At 43.7% G+C, this 21,540-nt stretch overlaps 1 protein-coding gene across 1 annotated transcript in view; it reads right to left on the bottom strand.

The window, feature by feature from the left end:
• LOC121586904 (atrial natriuretic peptide receptor 1) overlaps window positions 1-21,540 on the bottom strand; it is a 148,543-nt gene that overhangs the window by 83,646 nt on the left and 43,357 nt on the right. Inside the window, exon 4 of the mRNA XM_041903947.2 lies at window positions 15,041-15,154. Coding sequence (XP_041759881.2) covers window positions 15,041-15,154 — 114 coding nt within the window. The remainder of the gene's footprint in view (window positions 1-15,040; window positions 15,155-21,540) is intronic.

A 21,540-nucleotide genomic window follows, 5' to 3' on the forward strand; every position in this document is an offset into this window, starting at 1 on the left:
CATCCTTGACCGCTGGCTATGTCCCTTCCGTCTTCAAGAGAGCGAGAGTTGCACCCCTTCTCAAAAAACCAACACTCGATCCCTCTGATGTCAACAACTACAGACCAGTATCCCTTCTTTATTTTCTCTCCAAAACTCTTGAGCGTGCCGTCTCTAGCCAACTCTCTTGCTATCTCTCTCAGAATTACCTTCTTGATGCAAACCAGTCAGGTTTCAAGACTGGTCATTCAACTGAGACTGCTCTTCTCTGTGTCACGGAGGCTCTCCGCACTGCTAAAGCTAACTCTCTCTCCTCTGCTCTTGTCCTTCTAGACCTGTCTGCTGCCTTTGATACTGTGAACCATCAGATCCTCCTCTCCACCCTCTCAGAGTTGGGCATCTCTGGCGCGGCTCACTCTTGGATTGCGTCCTACCTGACCGGTCGCTCCTACCAAGTGGCGTGGCGAGAATCTGTCTCCGCACCACGTGCTCTCACCACTGGTGTCCCCCAGGGCTCAGTTCTAGGCCCTCTCCTATTCTCGCTATACACCAAGTCACTTGGCTCTGTCATATCCTCACATGGCCTCTCCTATCATTGCTACGCAGACGACACACAACTAATCTTCTCCTTTCCCCCTTCTGATAACCAGGTGGCGAATCGCATCTCTGCATGTCTGGCAGACATATCAGTGTGGATGACGGATCACCACCTCAAGCTGAACCTCGGCAAGACGAAGCTGCTCTTCCTCCCGGGGAAGGACTGCCCGTTCCATGATCTCGCCATCACGGTTGACAACTCCGTTGTGTCCTCCTCCCAGAGTGCGAAGAGCCTTGGCGTGACCCTGGACAACACCCTGTCGTTCTCCGCTAACATCAAGGAGGTGACCCGATCCTGTAGGTTCATGCTCTACAACATTCGGAGAGTACGACCCTGCCTTACACAGGAAGCGGCACAGGTCCTAATCCAGGCACTTGTCATCTCCCGTCTGGATTACTGCAACTCGCTGTTGGCTGGGCTCCCTGCCTGTGCCATTAAACCCCTACAACTCATCCAGAATGCCGCAGCCCGTCTGGTGTTCAACCTTCCCAAGTTCTCTCACGTCACCCCGCTCCTCCGCACACTCCACTGGCTTCCAGTTGAAGCTCGCATCTGCTACAAGACCATGGTGCTTGCCTACGGAGCTGTGAGGGGAACGGCACCTCCGTACCTTCAGGCTCTGATCAGTCCCTACACCCAAATGAGGGCATTGCGTTCATCCACATCTGGCCTGCTGGCCCCCCTACCTCTGCGGAAGCACAGTTCCCGCTCAGCCCAGTCAAAACTGTTCGCTGCTCTGGCACCCCAATGGTGGAACAAGCTCCCTCACGACGCTAGGACAGCGGAGTCATTCACCAACTTCCGGAGACACTTGAAACCCCACCTCTTTAAGGAATACCTGGGATAGGATAAAGTAATCCTTCAACCCCCCCCAAAAAAAAATAAAAGTGGTTATCCCACTGGCTATAAGGTGAATGCACCAATTTGTAAGTTGCTCTGGATAAGAGCGTCTGCTAAATGACGTAAATGTAAATGTAAATGTAAAAATCTGTGTAGTGTGCACCACAGAAAGAGTGAAAAAGAACTCAATACATAATACACAGAACAAAAACATAAACACAACATGCAACAATTTCAAAGATTTTGCTGAGTTACAGTTCATATAAGGAAATCAGTCAATTTACAGTCAATTAATTAATTAGGCTCTAATCTATGGATTTCACATGACTGGGAATACAGATATGCATCTGTTGGTCACAGATACCTTAAAAGAAAGGTACGGGCGTGGATCAGAAAACCAGTCAGTATTTGGTGTGAACACCATTTGCCTCATGCGGCGCTACACATCTCCTTCGCATTGAGTTGATCAGGCTGTTGATTGTGGTGTGTGGAATGTTGTCCCACTCCTCTTAAATGGCTGTGGGAAGTTGCTGGATATTGGCGGGAACTGAAAAACGCTGTCGTACACGTCAATCCAGAGCATCCCAAACATGCTCAAAGGGTGGTGACATGTCTGGTGAGTATACAGGCCATGGAAGAACTGGGACATTTTCAGCTTCCAGGAATTGTGTACAGAGTCGTGCATTATCATGCTGAAACATGAGGTGATGGCGGCGGATGAATGGCACAACATTGGGCCTCAGGATCTCGTCACGGTATCTCTGTGCATTCAAATTGCCATAGATAAAATGCAATTGTGTTCATGTCCGTAGTTTATCCCTGCCCATACCATAACCCCACCTCCACCATGTGGCACTCTGTTCACTATGTTGACATCAGCAAACCGCTTGCCCACATGTCGCCATACACACTGTCTGCCATCTGCCCGGTACAGTTGAAACCGGGATTGTTCCGTGAAGAGCACACTTCTCCAGCGTGCTAGTGGCCATCGAAGGTGAGCATTTGCCCACTGAATTCGGTTACGACGCCAAACTGCAGTCAGGTCAAGACCCTCGAGAGGACGACGAGCACGCAGATGAGCTTACCTGAGACGGTTTCTGACAGTATGTGCAGAAATTCTTCGGTTGTGCAAACCAACAGTTTTATCAGCTGTCCCGGTGGCTGGTCTCCGACGATCCCGCAGATGAAGAAGCCGGATGTGGAGGTCCTAGGCTGGAGTGGTTACACGTGGTCTGCGGTTGTGAGGCCGGTTGGACTTACGGACAAATTATCTACAACGACATTGGAGGTGGCTTTTGGTAGCGAAATGAACATTCAATTCTCTGTCAACAGCTCTGGTGGACATTCCTGCAGTCAGCATGCCAATTGCACGCTCCCTCAAAACTTGAGACAACTGTCCCCAGCACAAGGTGCACCTTTGTAATGATCAGATCATGCTGTTTATAATCAGCTTCTTGATATGCCACACCTGTCAAGTGGATGGATTATCTTGTCAAAGGAGAAATGCTCACTAACAGGGATGTAAACAAATGTGTGCACAAAATTTGAGAGAAATACGCTTTCTGTGCGTTTGGAACATTTCTGGGATCTTTTATTTCAGCTCATGAAACATGGGACCAACATTTTACATGTTGCGTTTATATTTTTGTTCAGCATAGTAAATCAGGTAATCCAACCAATAATGATGTCCCTAGAATAACAATATATACAGATAAATAAATACAGAAAAATTAAACGGAAGGTATTTGAACCAAGTCTGGCACAAAGAGAATATTCAAGTGTGAGACAGGCCTACACACAATCTATATTTTATAATTTAATTATAGGCCGCCCTTTTTCTTTTATTCCAGGCTTTATCTAAAAATTCCGCAAACGGAAATACACAATGAACAAAAATACATTTAAGTTTCTCCTCATCGCTCAGCCACATAATGCCAGGGTATATCTGGTGGAGTTTCTGGAATAAGGACAAGCGCATATCGTGATAGAAAGGTGAATAGAGGATAAAATTAATTTCATTCTCTATTTCTTTGAGGTCACAATAGTTACATCATCTTTCCTCTTCTATTTCACCATTATACCGACCTGTTTCAATACGCAGCGGCAATATCCCTGATCTTACCTGTGCACATAGCGATCTCTTGCTTTTAGGTAGGTTGTACATAATATATCTCCCACATATACACTACATGACCAAAAGTATGTGGACACATGATCGTCGAACATCTCATTCCAAAATCATGGGCATTAATATGGAGTTGGTCCCCCCTTTGCTGCTATAACAGCCTCCACTCTTCTGGGAAGGCTTTCCACTAGATGTTGCGGGGACTTCCATTCAGCCACAAGAGCATTAGTGAGGTCGGGCACTGATGTTGGGCTGTTAGGCCTGGCTTGCAGTCGGTGTTCCAATTCATCCCAAAGGTGTTTGATGGGGTTGAGGTCAGCGCTCTGTGCAGGCCAAGTCAAGTTCTTCCACACCGATCTCGACAAACCATTTCTGTATGTACCTCGGTTGTGCATTGGGCATTGTCATGCTGAAACAGGAAAGGCCTTCCCCAAACTGTTGCCACAACTATCGGGCCCAGCCCGAATCATGACAAACAGCCCCAGACCATTATTCCTCCTCCACCAATCTTTACAGTTGGCACTATGCATTGGGGCAGGTAGCGTTCTCCTGGCATCCGCCAAACCCAGATTCATCCGTCAGACTCCCAGATGGTGATGCGTGAGTCATCACTCCAGAGAACACGTTTCCACTGCTCCATAGTCCAATGGCGGCGAGCTTTACACCATTCCAGCCGTTGCTTGGCATTGCGCATGATGATCTTAGGCTTGTGTGCGGCTGCTCGGCCATGGAAACCCATTTCATGAAGCTCCCGACGAACAGTTCTTGTGCTGATGTTGCTTCCAGAGGCATTTTGGAACTCGGTAGTGAGTGTTGCAACCGAGGACAGACGATTTTTATGCAGTACACGCTTCAGCACTCGGTGGTCCCGTTCTGTGAGCTTGTGTGGCCTATCACTTCGCGGCTGAGCTGTTGTTGCTCCTAGACATTTCCACTTCACAATAACAGCACTTACAGTTGACCGGGGCAGCTCTAGCAGGGCAGATATTTGACGAACTGACTTGTTGGAAAGGTGGCATCCTATGACGGTGCCACGTTGAAAGTCACTGAGCTCTTCAGTAAGGCCATTCTACTGCCAATGTTTGTCTATGGAGATTGCATGGCTGTGTGCTCGATTTTATACACCTGTCAGCAACGGGTGTGGCTGAAACAGCCGAATCCATTATTTGAAGGGGTGTCCACATACTTTTGTACAGTATATATAGTGTATTTACATGTTTGTGAGTGTGTGTGAGTCAGAGTCAAACACACGCCTGTATACGAATCTTTGTTTGTAACCACGACTGTGTGTCTTGGGATTTACATGTGTGGCCAAACTGGCCATATATCCATTTCACTCAGACATGGAGAAACAGATCATATTCCCCTGTGGTTAGAACTCTGTCTAACCTCCCACTGTGGACATGGGACAGCAGGAGAATCCCTGCAAATTAACCTTGAAGATGCTGCAAATGGTCCCCTGGAATATCCTCTGAGTACCTTCGTATCTTTCAGTGAATCATCATTAAAGCCATCTACAGTCAGGTCCAGAATTATTGGCACCCTTAATAAAGATGAGCAAAAAAGATTGTATAACATAAATAATACAACTACTGAGCTATATTGTATGCAAAAAGAATTGGGGGAAAATTATATTACTTTTCATTTCTCAGAGAAAGAGATTTTGTTTAACAAGCAATAATCTTTTAACCAAAAAGATAGGGGTCAAATTGATTGGCACCCCTGTTTTCAATAGCTGACCTTGCGAGGATAATGGCACTAAGCCTTTTTCTAAAAAGTTTTATGAGAATGGAGATCACATTGGGAGGGATCTTAGACCATTCCTCCATACAGAATCTTTCCAGATCCTTGATATCCTTCATCTGCACTTATGGACTGCCTTCTTCAATTCAAACCACAGGTTTCCAATGGGGTTCAAGTCCCGAGACAAAAATGGACTGCCTTCTTCAATTCAAACCACAGGTTTCCAATGGGGTTCAAGTCCGGAGACTGAGATGGCCATTGCAATATGTTGATTTTGTTGTCATTTAACAATTTATTTGTGGATTTTGATGTGTGCGTGGGGTTATTATCTTGCTGGAAGATCCACTTGCCTACAAGTTTCAGCCTCCTGGGAGAGGCAAACAGGTTTTTGGCTAACATGTCCTGGTAATGGGTAAAGTTTATGATGCCGTTGACCTTAACAAGAGCCCCAGGACCAGTGGAAGCAAAATAGCCCCATAACATCAAAGATCCACCACCATATTTTAAAGTAGGTATGGGGTCCAAAAACAATGGCCAGGTGGATTCATTCAAGTCCAGTACAAATACATGCCTTCAGAAAGTATTCATAGCCCTTAACTTATTCCACATTTTGTTGTGTTACAGCCTGAATTCAAAATGGATTAAGTATATTTTTTTTCTCACCCATCTACACACAATATCCCATAACGACAAAGTGAAAACATGTTTTTGGAAATGTTTGCAAAATAATAGAAAATGAAATACAGAAATCTAATTTACATAAGTATTCACACCCCTGAGTCAATACATGTTAGAATCAAGTCTCTAAGAGCTTTGCACACCTGGATTGTACAATAGTTACCCATTATTCTTTAAGCTCTGTCAAGTTAGTTATTGATCATTGCTAGAAAGCCATTTTCAAGTCTTGCCATAGAATTTCAAGCCGATTTAAGTCAAAACTGTAACTAGGCCACTCAGGAACGTTCAATGCCGTCTTGGTAAGCAACTCCAGTGTATATTTGGCCTTGTGTTTTAGGTTATTGTCCTGCTGAAAGGTGAATTTGTCTTCCAGTGTCTGTTGGAAAGCAGACTGAAACAGGTTTTCCTCTAGGTATTTTGCCTGTGCTTAACTCTATGAAGTTTATTTTTATTGTAAAAAACTCCCTAGTCCTTAGTCCTTGTCAATGACAAGCATACCCATAACATGATGCAGCCACCACCATGCTAGAAAATATGAAGAGTAGTACTCAGTGATGTGTTGTGTTGGATTTGCCCCAAACATAACACTTTGTATCCAGGACATAGTTAATTTCTTTGCCACATTTTTTGCAGATTTACTTTAGTGCCTTAGTGCCTCAGTTTTCTCCTATCACAGCCATTAAACTCTAACTTTATTCAAGTCACCATTGGCCTCATGGTGAAATCACTGATTGGTTTCCTTCCTCACCGGCAACTGAGTTAGGAAGGATGCCTGTATTTTTGTAGTGACTGGGTGTATTGATACACCATCCAAAGACTAATTAATATCTTCACCATGCTCAAAGGGATATTCAATGTCTGCATAATTTTTTTTTTTTACCCAACTAGCAATAGGTGCCCTTCTTTGCGAGGCATTGGAAAACCTTGCTGGTCTTTGTGGTTGAATCTGTTATTGAAATTCACTGCTCGACTGAGGGACCTTACAATTATCTGTGGGGTACAGAGATTATGTGACTTGTTAAGCAAATATTTACTCCTGAACTTATTTAGGCTTCCCATAACAAAGGGGTTGAATACTTACGGACTCAAGACATTTCAACTTTACATTTTTTATGAATTAGTAAAATTGTCTAAAAACATAATTCCACTTCGACATTATGGGGTATTGTGTGTAGGCCAGTGACACAAAATTTTGAATCATTTTAAATTCAGGCTGTAACACAACAAAATGGGGAAAAAGTCAAGGGGTGTGAATACTTTATGAAGGTATTGTATAGCTCAGTATTTGTATTTTTTATTTTATAGTCTTTTTTTCTCATCTTTATCAAGGGTGCCAATAATTCTGGACCTAACTGTATGTCCATCCATCCATCCACCCAGCAGCAAACCTTAAAAACCAAGCAATGTTAACTAAAACATTGTCCACAAACTATACACCCACCCACCCACCCACCCACCCAACTATTCATTCACACATTAATCAAACATAAGCTTAATATAAGCAAACATGATGCTTATTTAGTCAGTTCTCTTCTCTGCCTGTTTCTGTTTAAATTGACCTTTTACTCTGTACACGTAGTGGGATGCAGTGTGTATTTTTAATAAGTACAGTAGTGATGGGATTTTAGTGACTCATGCTGCGGTAGGTATTTTAAGAGATGCTCTCATTGTTGCCAACAGGTAACAAGGGATGAAGATGTGAAGGAGTTTAATGATGAAACTATCTACGAAGCATGCAGCAGTAGTTGTAGGGGTGAGCAAAATAACTTCCGATATGGGCATTTAAAGATTTGGGGGGGATGAAAGGCTTAGGTTGTAAAAAACAGTGGCCAGGTGGACTCATTCAAGCCCAGTACAGACACATGGAAGAGAGAAAAATACAGCTTGGTATATGAAGAGAGCTGAACAGAGAGATATCAGAGTAGCAGACATTGTTCATTGGCAAAAGATAGACAGACTGACAAACGGACGGACCAACAGACGGACAGACAGACAGACAGCGAGACAGACAGACAAAAGTCCAATTTATGTTAGAAAAGGAAAGTGTTGTCCTGGTGGGTCGCAGACATAAGTGACGGCAAAGCAGACAAAATGTGGTCCTCTGTAGCTCAGCTGGTAGACCACGGCGCTTGTAATGCCAGGATAGTGGGTTCGATCCCCGGGACCACCCATACACAAAAATGTATGCACGCATGACTGTAAGTCGCTTTGGATAAAAGCGTCTGCTAAATGGCATATTATTATTATTATAAAATGAAGTGTGCGTTGGTAATAGTGGAGTGGCACAGAAGAGTGTCTGCGACCCACCAGGACGACACTTGTCTTTTCTACCATATATTTGGCTTAAAGCTGCAATATGTAACTTTTTGGGCGACCCAACCAAATTCACATAGAAATGTGAGTTATAGATTTGTCATTCTGGTTGAAAGCAAGTCTAAGACACGATAGATATGTTCTATGTGCATTATTTCTATGCTTCCCGTTCTTACGTTTCGTTTTTGCGTCTTTTACTTTTGGTTTTGTACACCAGCTTCAAACAGCTGGAAATACAATATTTTTGGTTATTTCACAGCGGTTTAGATGGTACAATGATTCTCTACACATTGCTTGTTTTGTCACATACACTGAAATTAGGCAAACTATTTGAATTTTAGCAATCAGGAAATTGCGGAGCGATTCCTGTATATTGCACCTTTAAAGGCTCAGTGCAGTCAAAAACGTGATTTCCCTGTGTTTTATATATACTTCCACACTATGAGGTTGGAATAATACTGTGAAATAGTGAAAATTATGATAATGCCCTTTTATTGTAAGAGCTGTTTGAAAAGACTGCCTGAAATTTCTGAATGTTTTGGTGGGATGCAGTTTAAGCCTGTCTGGTGACATCACGGTAAATTGGTTAATAGACCAATAAGAAAGAGAGTTCCAAACCTCTCTGCCAATAACAGCTAGTTTTCAGTTTTCCCCTCCCACTCAGACCACTCCCAGACAGTTCTAGCAACATTCTTGCTTGAGAAATTGCTCTTTGCTAAGAAGCTATATTTGTATTGAAAACAATCACAGTAAGGTACTTCATTGTTTTTTTTGTTCTTTATTTTACTCCACAATTTCGTCATATCCAATTGGTAGTTACAGTCTTGTCCCATCGCTGCAATGGTCGAGAGCCGTGCATCCTCCGAAACACAACCCCGCCAAGCCGCACTGCTTCTTGACACAATGCACGCTTAACCCGGAAGCCAGCTGCACCAATGTGTCAGAGGAAACACCGTACACCTGGCGACCGTGTCAGCGTGCACGCGCCCGACCCGCCACAGGAGTCGCTACATTGCGATGGGACAAGAACAGCCCGGCTGGCCAAACTCTCCCCTAACCCGGATGACGCTAGACCAATTGTGCGTCGCCTCATGGGACTCCCGGTCACGGCCGGCTGCGACACAGCCCGCTATCGAACCAGGATCTGTAGTAACGCAGCTTGCACTGCGATGCAGTGCCTTAGACCGCTGCGCCACTCGGGAGGCCCAGGTACTTCATTGTTATCCAGAAAGGATTTGACATTGAGATAAAAACGGCTGCATTGGACCTTTAACAGGCAGACAGACAGACAGACACAAGTACATGAGCTGGCCCCTGAGCGAACAACCGTCCCCACAGACCATCTCTCACTGGCTCGAATAAAGTTGGAGCCACCCACACCTCTCGTTCAGCACTTTACCTGGCGCCACCCAGGGACGTTCAGTACCAATATAAGCTCTCTTACAGAGGGCACCCCTGAATATTAGCCAGGCAGCTCTCTACACCCACACTCCCCATACACCACACAGTCCCTGTTTTACCACCCACAACTCAAACATAATAACAGCATTTATATACCTTGACATGGTTTCACACAATGAATGTCTCACACAATTAGTGTAATCGACAACATTTTCATAGAGACATTTTAATTTGTGTATTTCGGTGAAACTTACTATGTCTACCGCATAAATGCATAAATGCAATGTGATCTAAAGATGCATGGAACTGCTTTCACGAGCTGACAAATCCATCTGAACTTTAGCCCCTGAACCCCTGTCCCTGTCGCATAGTGTAATAAGCAGGGCTGCTCAAGTACACTGTGCAATAATGGCTGACATTTCTACATTGGGTCCGTGTTGCTATGGCAATCAGGATATCAGCAAGTTTTCCCAAGTGCCAAATGAGAGGAGAAGCATAACTTTCTACCTTCCCTGGACTGCTGCTGTGCTAATTAGTGACTGGCTTGCTAGCTTCCTAACTGAGGAGCCATTGATTGGGCTGAGACTAGAGACACTGGAGTGTGACACACAGCCCTGTCACTCAAATTATCTTAGCCCAGCAGTGGCTATAAAGCAAAAGTTTGTTATTTTCCATAAACAACATGATGCCGCAGACCAAAAAGACCCAAGTAATCTTCCCAAGAATAGATATATAACTTTACATGCTCTATTTGATGGGAAAATCCCTGTTTGCGGTGTAAAAAGACCTGTGGCATAACTTCAACCATCGAAAGCCAGGTTTGTGTGGAAAATATACACTCCAGCAAGCCCAATAATCCACGTAGAAAACAGGGTGACATATGAGAATCATGAATGTTACTACTGTAGGTTTCAGCACCAGGATTCTCAGAGAGTGAGCCACTGGCAGTCAGACAATTTTAATTTCCACAAGATGCTTCTGTACAGCATATCACATTGAAAGCTTATTATCAGTTATACCACAGCATTGTTGAATACTCAATCCTGCTTCGCTAGATGGGCATTCTAAAATGGACATTAAAATCAGATAACGGGACAGTTGTAAAATATATTGCGACACCTTGTAATCATGACGCAATATGCGCCTACACATGCAGACCGTACTTGCTACAAAGTTACAGAAAGCTAAACCAACAACCACACAAACTGAAATGGGATACATTGTAAACACAGGTCCAACGAGGAAAAAACATAGCTAGCTAGCATTAATTTCTTTTTGCAGAGACTTATTTTTTTGGAGCATCTGATGACCTAACGTGGTGTGTGGTGAACATACATTTATTTCTCAGGTCCCCTCCGCCGCTATGCTGTCAAATCCTTCCACATGTTTCTAGTTTGACCAGCTGTTTTCAGCTTCTGATATTTTTTAATTCAGTTGTCATATTGGCAGGTTTGCTAGCAACAAACTATTTAGCTAGCTTCTAGCCTAGTGTTTGATATGCAATGCGATCTCCTCGCAATTAACAGTCAGTGTCGACGAGTGTCCTGACGAGAAGGCAAACTTTTCTAGCTATGCCAGAGTAAATCATCAGCTCATTGTTATGGATGTATCGAAAGGAATGTCAATAGAAAAAGGCTTAAACAAACGCAAATGCAGCTACATTGTTGTTATTCTGGCTGCAGAGGTCTTGACTGTGTTAGCCGTAGCTAGTTGGCTAGCTAGCAAGCAAGGAATAAGAACGTTGCCACTGAGCATGGCAACGGAACATAAAGAACGAAAGACTGGGTCGCGTCCATAAATATCGAACTAATCGAACGAACGACTGGGTCGTGTCTCTAGCAACCAAATATGAATTTGCATATAAAAATGAAAATATCAACAATTATTATTATTTTTCTACGGGTATATGTGTACTTTAGTATTGTTCTCTTTGCCAACTATGGTATAAGTGGGATAAGCACCTCCGTTCTGTACATTACCTTGGAAAAATTAACTCTACTGCGTCGTCCATTATTTCCAAGTTAATGTACAGAACGGAGGCATTTATCTATTACATAACCTATATTCTATTAGCATAGCCAAAAAGAGCACCGTTTTTTAAAAATGAATGCATAGCTAACCATTTATTATAGCAATGGTTACCAGAATTGTAACATCTAAATCTGTTGCCAGACAATAGTCTAATGAAGTTGTAATTTTACTTAGGGATGATGCAAAAAGTGCAAGGAGATTGCCATTTCTAGATGTCCCACGGCGATTGCTGACTGACTTACACTTACAGTTTGAAAATTGCATACCGCTAAACAGGTTTCCTAAATCTGAACACTGAAAACCTGCAAATGTCATGTGGTTAAGGTAATTCTATGCTAGCAAATCCAGCCAGAGCCAGAAGGCAAAATGCCAGAATGTTCATTCTCTACACTCTTACATAAAAGGGTTCCAAAAGGGTTCTTCGGCTGTCCCCATAGGATAACCCTTTTTTGGTTACATGTAGAAGAACTATTTTGAGTTCCATGTAGAACCCTCTGTGGAAAGGGTTCTACATGGAACTCAAAAGGGTTCTACCTGGAACCAAAAAGGGTTATTCTATGGGGACAGCCCAAAAAAACGTTTAGTTCTAGAGAGCACCTTTTTTTCTAAGAGTGCAGATTCAAAGCATAGAAGGGTAAAAAATATAAATTTGTTTTAGAACAAGACAGAAGAGAGAGAGAGAGAGAGAGATAGAGAGAGAGAGAGAGAGAGAGAGAGAGAGAGAGAGAGAGAGAGAGAGGGAGAGAGAGAGAGCAAAACTATCTGAATAAAGAGAAAGAGTGGGAGAGGAGAAAAGAGAGGGTAGAGGAAAATTGTGAAAGTGTTTTTTGATTTACGAGGGGCCAGAGTCTTAACCACCCCATTTCAGTCACCTGAGGCTTGACTGGTACAGTGAGGGAAAATATCATTTGATCCCCTGCTGATTTTGTACGTTTGCCCACTGACAAAGACATGATCAGTCTATAATTTTAATCATAGGTTTATTTGAACAGTGAGAGACAGAATAACAACAAAAAAATCAAGAAAAACGCATGTCAAAAATGTTATAAATTGATTTGCATTTTAATGAGGGAAATAAGTATTTGACCCCTCTGCAAAACATGACTTAGTACTTGGTGGTAAAACCCTTGTTGGCAATCACCGAGGTCAGACGTTTCTTGTAGTTGGCCACCAAGTTTGCACACATCTCAGGAAGGATTTTGTCCCACTCCTCTTTGCAGATCTTCTCCAAGTCATTAAGGTTTCGAGCCTGACGTTTGGCAACTCAAACATTCAGCTCCCTCCACAGATTTTCTATGGGATTAAGGTCTGGAGACTGGCTAGGCCACTCCAGGACCTTAATGTGCTTCTTCTTGAGCCACTCCTTTGTTGCCTTGGCCGTGTGTTTTGGGTCATTGTCATGCTGGAATACCCATCCATGACCCATTTTCAGTGCCCTGGCTGAAGGAAGGAGGTTCTCACCCAAGATTTGACGGTACATGGCCCTGTCCATCGTCCCTTTGATGCGGTGAAGTTGTCGTGTCCCCTTAGCAGAAAAACACCCCCAAAACATAATGGTGTTCTTGGGGTCATAGGCAGCATTCCTCCTCCTCCAAACACGGCGAGTTGAGTTGATGCCAAAGAGCTCGATTTTGGTCTCATCTGACCACAACACTTTCACCCAGTTCTCCTCTGAATCATTCAGATGTTCATTGGCAAACTTCAGATGGGCCTGTATATGTGCTTTCTTGAGCAGGGGGGAACTTGCGGGCGCTGCAGGATTTCCGTCCTTCACGGCGTAGTGATTTACCAATTGTTTTCTTGGTGACTATGGTCCCAGCTGCCTTGAGATCATTGACAAGATCCTCCCGTGTAGTTCTGGGCTGATTCCTCACCGTTCTCATGATCATTGCAACTCCACGAGGTGAGATCTTGCATGGAGCGCCAGGCCGAGGGAGATTGACAGTTATTTTGTGTTTCTTCCATTTGCGAATAATCGCACCAACTGTTGTTACCTTCTCACCAAGCTGCTTGGCGATGGTCTTGTAGCCCATTCCAGCCTTGTGTAGGTCTACAATCTTGTCCCTGACATCCTTGGAGAGCTCTTTGGTCTTGGCCATGGTGGAGAGTTTGGAATCTGATTGATTGATTGATTGCTTCTGTGGACAGGTGTCTTTTATACAGGTAACAAGCTGAGATTAGGAGCACTCCCTTCAAGAGTGTGCTCCTAATCTCAGCTCGTTACCTGTATAAAAGACACCTGGGAGCCAGAAATCTTTCTGATTGAGAGGCGGTCAAATACTTATTTCCCTCATTAAAATACGAATCAATTTATAACATTTTTTACATGCGTTTTTCTGTATTTTGTTGTTGTTATTCTGTCTCTCACTGTTCAAATAAACCTACCATTACAATTATAGACTGATAATTTCTTTGTCAGTGAGCAAACGTACAAAATCAGCAGGGGATCAAATAATTTTTTCCCTCACTGTATGCTCTGCCCTGAATAACTCGTACAAGCTACATTTACCAAGTAAACCCTGTTGATGGAATGGGACAACCCAAGGATCTGTAGTGGGGACTATGAGGAATTGTTGTAGCAGTATATCGTACAATTTTCTGTCCGTTCCTCATAGGACAGAATTAAATCGTCGACAATAGTGCACCAAAAGACAATATTCCATATCTGCATGTACTACGGTTGGGATTCAAACACATTTTAAGAACTAGTATAGCTAGTATTGCAGATTTGCAAGATGTTAATCTTTGAGTGCACGAGGGGTGTGTAAAAGGATGCCGGCTAATCAGCTCAGGAGGTGTGTCGGCCATCAGTTGACTCCAATACAGTGTAAACAACCTGACACACATCACATTGTACAACACCCCTATTAGCGAAGATTGAACCCCGCCATTGTTTTTTTCCCATGAGATCCATTAGGACTGAGGGGAAATTATGAAAATTCTACAACCTCTTGGCCCAGCAGCCTTTGAAAGGTCATGCATTGTGAAGGCAGATAGAGGCGGTACAGTTTGGGCCCACATCGGTAACTGTGAGCCAGCAGATAAGCAGCAAGAGGCGATTCCATTTCTGTTGGTCTATGAGTCTGCCTGTGTTTGTACATCTAATTAAGGAGGTACAATCCTTTCCAAAGTTGGATGTTCTTGAGTGTCCATCCTATGAATAAGAGAGACACCCTCTTTGTCTCTACCACTCTCCCACCAACATCATATGTAGTTTTACTTTTACTGTCTTATTTCTACCTTCTTTCTATTCTGGTATCCCCCTGCCTGTCAATCAATCTGTCAATCAACCAACAAACCAGGCAAGCAACCAATTGGCCATCCTCACTTACCAGCGAGTCTTCTACAGTGAAGTTGAACATGTTCATGGCGTCCGTCTTCAGGTTGGAAACAAACTCCTTGTACTCCGGGTTCTGTGGCTCTTTGTAGGTCAGGATCTTCACACTCTGTCAAGATAGATGAATGACAACCAGTCAGAAAAACGCAATAACATAACACATAACATACAGATTATACCATACACATTGCCATAGTCTCATGTTACATACTTTACAAACACTCGTCAACTCCTGCGTATCATTTTAATCAGAGGTTCACAGCGAAGATGTGAGACCTATTGTTATTCTTAGATATTTAAAAAATCATTGACATGGTCAAATAACTCTAGCACAGATTGGTCACTTTTTTTCTAATTTGGCACACATAAACTAGAGGCCATGACTTGGTCAAAAAGAATGTCACCAATAGGCTTATAGGTGGCACTGTAATAAGCAGTCTCACTTAAACAGTCATATTGACCTAGAGACTTGAAATGTTGTATGTAGGTGTCTTTTCTCATGCTGAACAAATTTGCCTCAAGGACACATAAGGTCCGCCTGGACAGATTTTCCTCCATCTTGGACATTTTGGAAAACCTTTGAAAAACGTATTCTCATTAACAGTAAGTCCAAATAACACACAATTCGGTACGTATGCCCATGGTACATCTCTTAACTTAGTTTGAGCTAAGGGAATGGATAAGAGATGCTTGAGTTATTGATAAATCAGGAAATCAGACTTTACGTGTCCATTTAAATCCTTTGTAAATCGACTCCTTTGTAAATCCACTTCACACTTGAAACTTTTTAGGGTCATCAAAGACATTACCACGATTAACCATGTTTAGTTTGGCATTGATATCTTTCCTGGGTGGCACAGCGGTCAAAAGCACCGCAGTGCTGAGGTGCAACTACAGCCTGGGGTTTGATCCCAGGCTGTGTCCAACTGGCTGTGACCGGGAGCTCCATAGGACGGCACACAATTGGCTTAGAGACGTCCGGGGTAGGAGGGTTTGCCGGAGGGGCTTTCCTTTGCTCATCGTTCTCTAGCGACTCCTTGTGACAGGGCCGGGCACCTGCAAGCTGACCCCGGTCGTCAGTCGAACTGTGTTTCCTCCGACACATTGGTGCGGCTGACTTCCAGGTTAAGCGAGCAGTGTGATAAGAAGTAGACGGCCAGGCAGGTCATGTTTCGGAGGACACATGACTCGACCTTCGCCTCTCCCGAGCCCATTGAGGAGTTGCAGAGATGAGCCAAGGGACCTTATTCAGGGAGGAAACGGGGTAAAAAATATATGCTTGTGGCCATACCACCCTGAACACACCTGTTCAGGGTCGGGCCTGGTTAGTACTTAAAATGTCCGCCAGAGAGACATAACTTCAATTCATTGTGCAAGTTTGTTTTGTCAAATGGTTTAGTATGCCGGGTTTAGCTTGGGTTAATAGACCATAATACCAAGTGGTAACTGGCCGTAACGTTGTAGGTGTGGTTGTAGTTTGGGTACTGTCATCAAGACATCTGCATGCTAAACACACTATAGTCCTCATACAGTGTTACTGTGTATTGGGAGATATAACCAGACATATTAAGCTGTAGCATATTTTTGGCATAGTCATTTTTTCCTAATTCCTTCGTCTCTCATCCATTCCTCTCTTGAAACAGGTACATACAGTGAGGGAAAAAAGTATTTGATCCCCTGCTGATTTTGTACGTTTGCCCACTGACAAATTCATGATCAGTCTATAATTTTAATGGTAGGTTTATTTGAACAGTGAGAGACAGAATAACAACAACAAAATCCAGAAAAACTCATGTCAAAAATGTTATAAAATGATTTGCATTTTAATGAGGGAAATAAGTATTTGACCCCTCTGCAAAACATGATTTAGTACTTGGTGGCAAAACCCTTGCAATCACAGAGGTCAGACGTTTCTTGTAGTTGGCCACCAGATTTGCACACATCTCAGGAGGGATTTTGTCCCACTCCTCTTTGCAGATCTTCTCCAAGTCATTAAGGTTTCGAGGCTGACGTTTGGCAACTCGAACCTTCAGCTCCGTCCACAGATTTTCTATGGGATTAAGGTCTGGAGACTGGCTAGGCTACTCCAGGACCTTAATTTGCTTCTTCTTGAGCCACTCCTGTGTTTTGGGTCATTGTCATGCTGGAATACCCATCCACAACCCATTTTCAATGCCATGGCTGAGGGAAGGAGGTTCTCGCCCAAGATTTGACGGTACATGGCCCCGTCCATCGTCCCTTTGATGCGGTGAAGTTGTCCTGTCCCCTTAGCAGAAAAACACCCCCAAAGCATAATGTTTCCACCTCCATGTTTGACGGTGGGGATGGTGTTCTTGGGGTCATATGCAGCATTCCTCCTCCTCCAAACACGGCGAGTTGAGTTGATGCCAAAAAGCTCGATTTTGGTCTCATCTGACCACAACACTTTCACCCAGTTCTCCTCTGAATCATTCAGATGTTCATTGGTAAACTTCAGACGGGCCTGTATATGTGCTTTCTTGAGCAGGGGGACCTTGCGGGCGCTGCAGGATTTCAGTCCTTCACGGCGTAGTTTGTTACCAATTGTTTTCTTGGTGACTATGGTCCCAGCTGCCTTGAGGTCATTGACAAGATCCTCCCGTGTAGTTCTGGGCTGATTCCTCACCGTTCTCTTGATCATTGCAACTCCACGAGGTGAGATCTTGCATGGAGCGCCAGGCCGAGGGAGATTGACAGTTATTTTGTGTTTCTTCCATTTGCGAATAATCGCACCAACTGTTGTTACCTTCTCACCAAGCTGCTTGGCGATGGTCTTGTAGCCCATTCCAGCCTTGTGTAGGTCTACAATCTTGTCCCTGACATCCTTGGAGAGCTCTTTGGTCTTGGCTATGGTGGAGAGTTTGGAATCTGATTGATTGATTGCTTCTTGTCTCCGTACTGCTGTGCTGTTTGTTGCTACTTGGCTACCTGCCAAACTATTCACGTTTTACTTTTAATAAACGTTTAATCAATCTTTGTGTTCAACAAATTTACCAACTTTTTAGTTTTGTCCTCACTCATCTTTTTTCGTTAAACTTTTTCACCCCGGACGTTTATCCCGAGACAGAAGAGTCATTTTCCTGTGCGTTTTAGCTGCCAACTTTACGTTATTTTCCTTTTTTCCATCGCAACTTTTTTTCCCTTATTCAACTTTTTTCACTCCGGACGCTTTATCTGGACATGGTTCATCAACATCTTCAACAGCCGAAGCTAAGTAGTAACATTAACATGATGTCTTCTAATTGCAGTCGCTGTACTCATAATATACAGGAGAACGATCGCCTTACGGCGAAAATAGCTGTGCTACAAGCCCAGCTTCAGACGCAATCGTTAGGCAAGGGTAATCTCAGTGTAGGAAAGGAAGAAACAGCGTCTGTGCCACCAGTAAGTACAGACAGTAACGTTAGTATAAATCCCCCGCACAGTCCCCGCAGCCGGACAACTTTCTCATGGCTTCTGGAGGGAAATACTGTTGGAATGCTCAACCGGTGTCGCTCATTCAGCCGACAGAAACCTTCAACCGGTTTTCCCCATTATGTAGCGAGTCGGAGTCTGAGTCTGAGTCTTCTCTAGTCTCTACTCCTCCCGTTACGGGGTCTGAGACGCCGAAGGCTCCCACCATTAGCTCTGACAAATTGAAAACCCTAGTCATTGGCGACTCCATTACCCGCAGTATTAGACTTAAAACGAATCACCCAGCGATCATACACTGTTTACCAGGGGGCAGGGCTACCGACGTTAAGGCTAATCTAAAGATGGTGCTGGCTAAAGCTAAAACTGGCGAGTGTAGAGAGTATAGAGATATTGTTATCCACGTCGGCACCAACGATGTTAGGATGAAACAGTCAGAGGTCACCAAGTGCAACATAGCTTCAGCTTGTAAATCAGCTAGAAAGATGTGTCGGCATCGAGTAATTGTCTCTGGCCCCCTCCCAGTTAGGGGAAGTGACGAGCTCTACAGCAGAGTCTCAGCACTTAATCGCTGGTTGAAAACTGTTTTCTGCCCCTCCCAAAAGATAACATTTGTGGATAATTGGCCCTCTTTCTGGGACTCACCCACAAACAGGACCAAGCCTGACCTGCTGAGGAGTGACGGACTCCATCCTAGCTGGAGGGGTGCTCTCCTCTTATCTACCAACATAGATAGGGCTCTAACTCCTCTAGCCCCACAGTGAAATAGGGTGCAGGCCAGGCAGCAGGCTGTTAGCCAACCTGCCAGCTTAGTGGAGTCTGCCAATAGCACAGTCAGTGTAGTCAGCTCAGCCATACCCATTGAGACTGTGTCTGTGCCTCGACCTAGGTTGGGCAAAACTAAACATGGCGGTGTTCACCCTAGCAATCTTATTAGGATAAAGACCTCCTCCATTCCTGCCATTATTGAAAGAGATCGTGATACCTCACATCTCAAAATAGGGTTACTTAATGTTAGATCCCTCACTTCAAAGGCAGTCATAGTCAATGAACTAATCACTGATCATAATCTCGATGTGATTGGCCTGACTGAAACATGGCTTAAGCCTGATGAATTTGCTGTGTTAAATGAGGCCTCACCTCCTGGTTACACTAGTGACCATATTCCCCGTGCATCCCGCAAAGGCGGAGGTGTTGCTAACATTTACGATAGCAAATTTCAATTTACAAAAAAAAAAATGGCGTTTTCATCTTTTGAGCTTCTAGTCATGAAATCTATGCAGCCTACTCAATCACTTTTTATAGCTACTGTTTACAGGCCTCCTGGGCCATATACAGCGTTCCTCTCTGAGTTTCCTGAATTCCTATCAGACCTTGTAGTCATAGCAGATCATATTCTAATTTTTGGTGATTTTAATATTCACATGGAGAAGTCCACAGACCCACTCCAAAAGTCTTTCGGAGCCATTATCGACTCAGTGGGTTTTGTCCAACATGTCTCTGGACCTACTCACTGCCACAGTCATACTCTGGACCTAGTTTTGTCCCATGGAATAAATGTTGTAGATCTTAATGTTTTTCCACAAAATCCTGGACTATCGGACCACCATTTTATTACATTTGCAATCGCAACAAATAATCTGCTCAGACCCCAACCAAGGAGCATCAAAAGTCGTGCTATAAATTCTCAAACAACACAAAAATTCATTGATGCCCTTCCAGACTCCTTCTGCCTACCCAAGGACGTCAGAGGACAAAAATCAGTTAACCACTTAACTGAGGAACTCAATTTAACCTTGCGCAATACCCTAGATGCAGTTGCACCCCTAAAAACGAAAAACATTTGTCATAAGAAACTAGCTCCCTGGTATACAGAAAATACCCGAGCTTTGAAGCAAGCTTCCAGGAAATTGGAACGGAAATGGCGCCACACCAAACTGGAAGTCTTCCGACTAGCTTGGAAAGACAGTACCGTGCAGTACCGAAGAGCCCTCACTGCTGCTCGATCATCCTACTTTTCCAACTTAATTGAGGAAAATAAGAACAATCCAAAATTTCTTTTTGATACTGTTGCAAAGCTAACTAAAAAGCAGCATTCCCCAAGAGAGGATGGCTTTCACTTCAGCAGTGATAAATTCATGAACTTCTTTGAGGAAAAGATCATGACCATTAGAAAGCAAATTACGGACTCCTCTTTGAATCTGCGTATTCCTCCAGGGCTTAGCTGTCCTGGATCTGCACAGACTCTGCGAGGGCCTGGGATCGGGAGAGACACTTAAGTGTTTTAGTACTATATCTCTTGACACAATGATGAAAATAATCATGGCCTCTAAACCTTCAAGCTGCATACTGGATCCTATTCCTACTAAACTGCTGAAGGAGCTGCTTCCTGTGCTTGGCCCTCCTATGTTGAACATAATAAACAGCTCTCTATCCACCGGATGTGTACCAAACTCACTAAAAGTGGCAGTGATAAAGCCTCTCTTGAAAAAGCCAAACCTTGACCCGGAAAATATAAAAACTATCGGCCTATATCGAATCTTCCATTCCTCTCAAAAATTTTAGAAAAAGCTGTTGCGCAGCAACTCACTGCCTTTCTGAAGACAAACAATGTATACGAAATGCTTCAGTCTGGTTTTAGACCCCATCATAGCACTGAGACTGCACTTGTGAAGGTGGTAAATGACCTTTTAATGGCGTCAGACCGAGGCTCTGCATCTGTCCTCGTGCTACTAGACCTTAGTGCTGCCTTTGACACCATCGATCACCACATTCTTTTGGAGAGACTGGAAACCCAAATTGGTCTACACGGACAAGTTCTGGCCTGGTTTAGATCCTACCTGTCGGAAAGATATCAGTTTGTCTCTGTGAATGGTCTGTCCTCCGACAAATCAACTGTACATTTCGGTGTTCCTCAAGGTTCCGTTTTAGGACCACTATTGTTTTCACTATATATTTTACCTCTTGGGGATGTTATTCGAAAACATAATGTTAACTTTCACTGCTATGCGGATGACACACAGCTGTACATTTCAATGAAACATGGTGAAGCCCCAAAATTGCCCT

Source organism: Coregonus clupeaformis, chromosome 17, assembly GCF_020615455.1.
Source record: "Coregonus clupeaformis isolate EN_2021a chromosome 17, ASM2061545v1, whole genome shotgun sequence".
Lineage (NCBI taxonomy): Eukaryota > Metazoa > Chordata > Actinopteri > Salmoniformes > Salmonidae > Coregonus > Coregonus clupeaformis.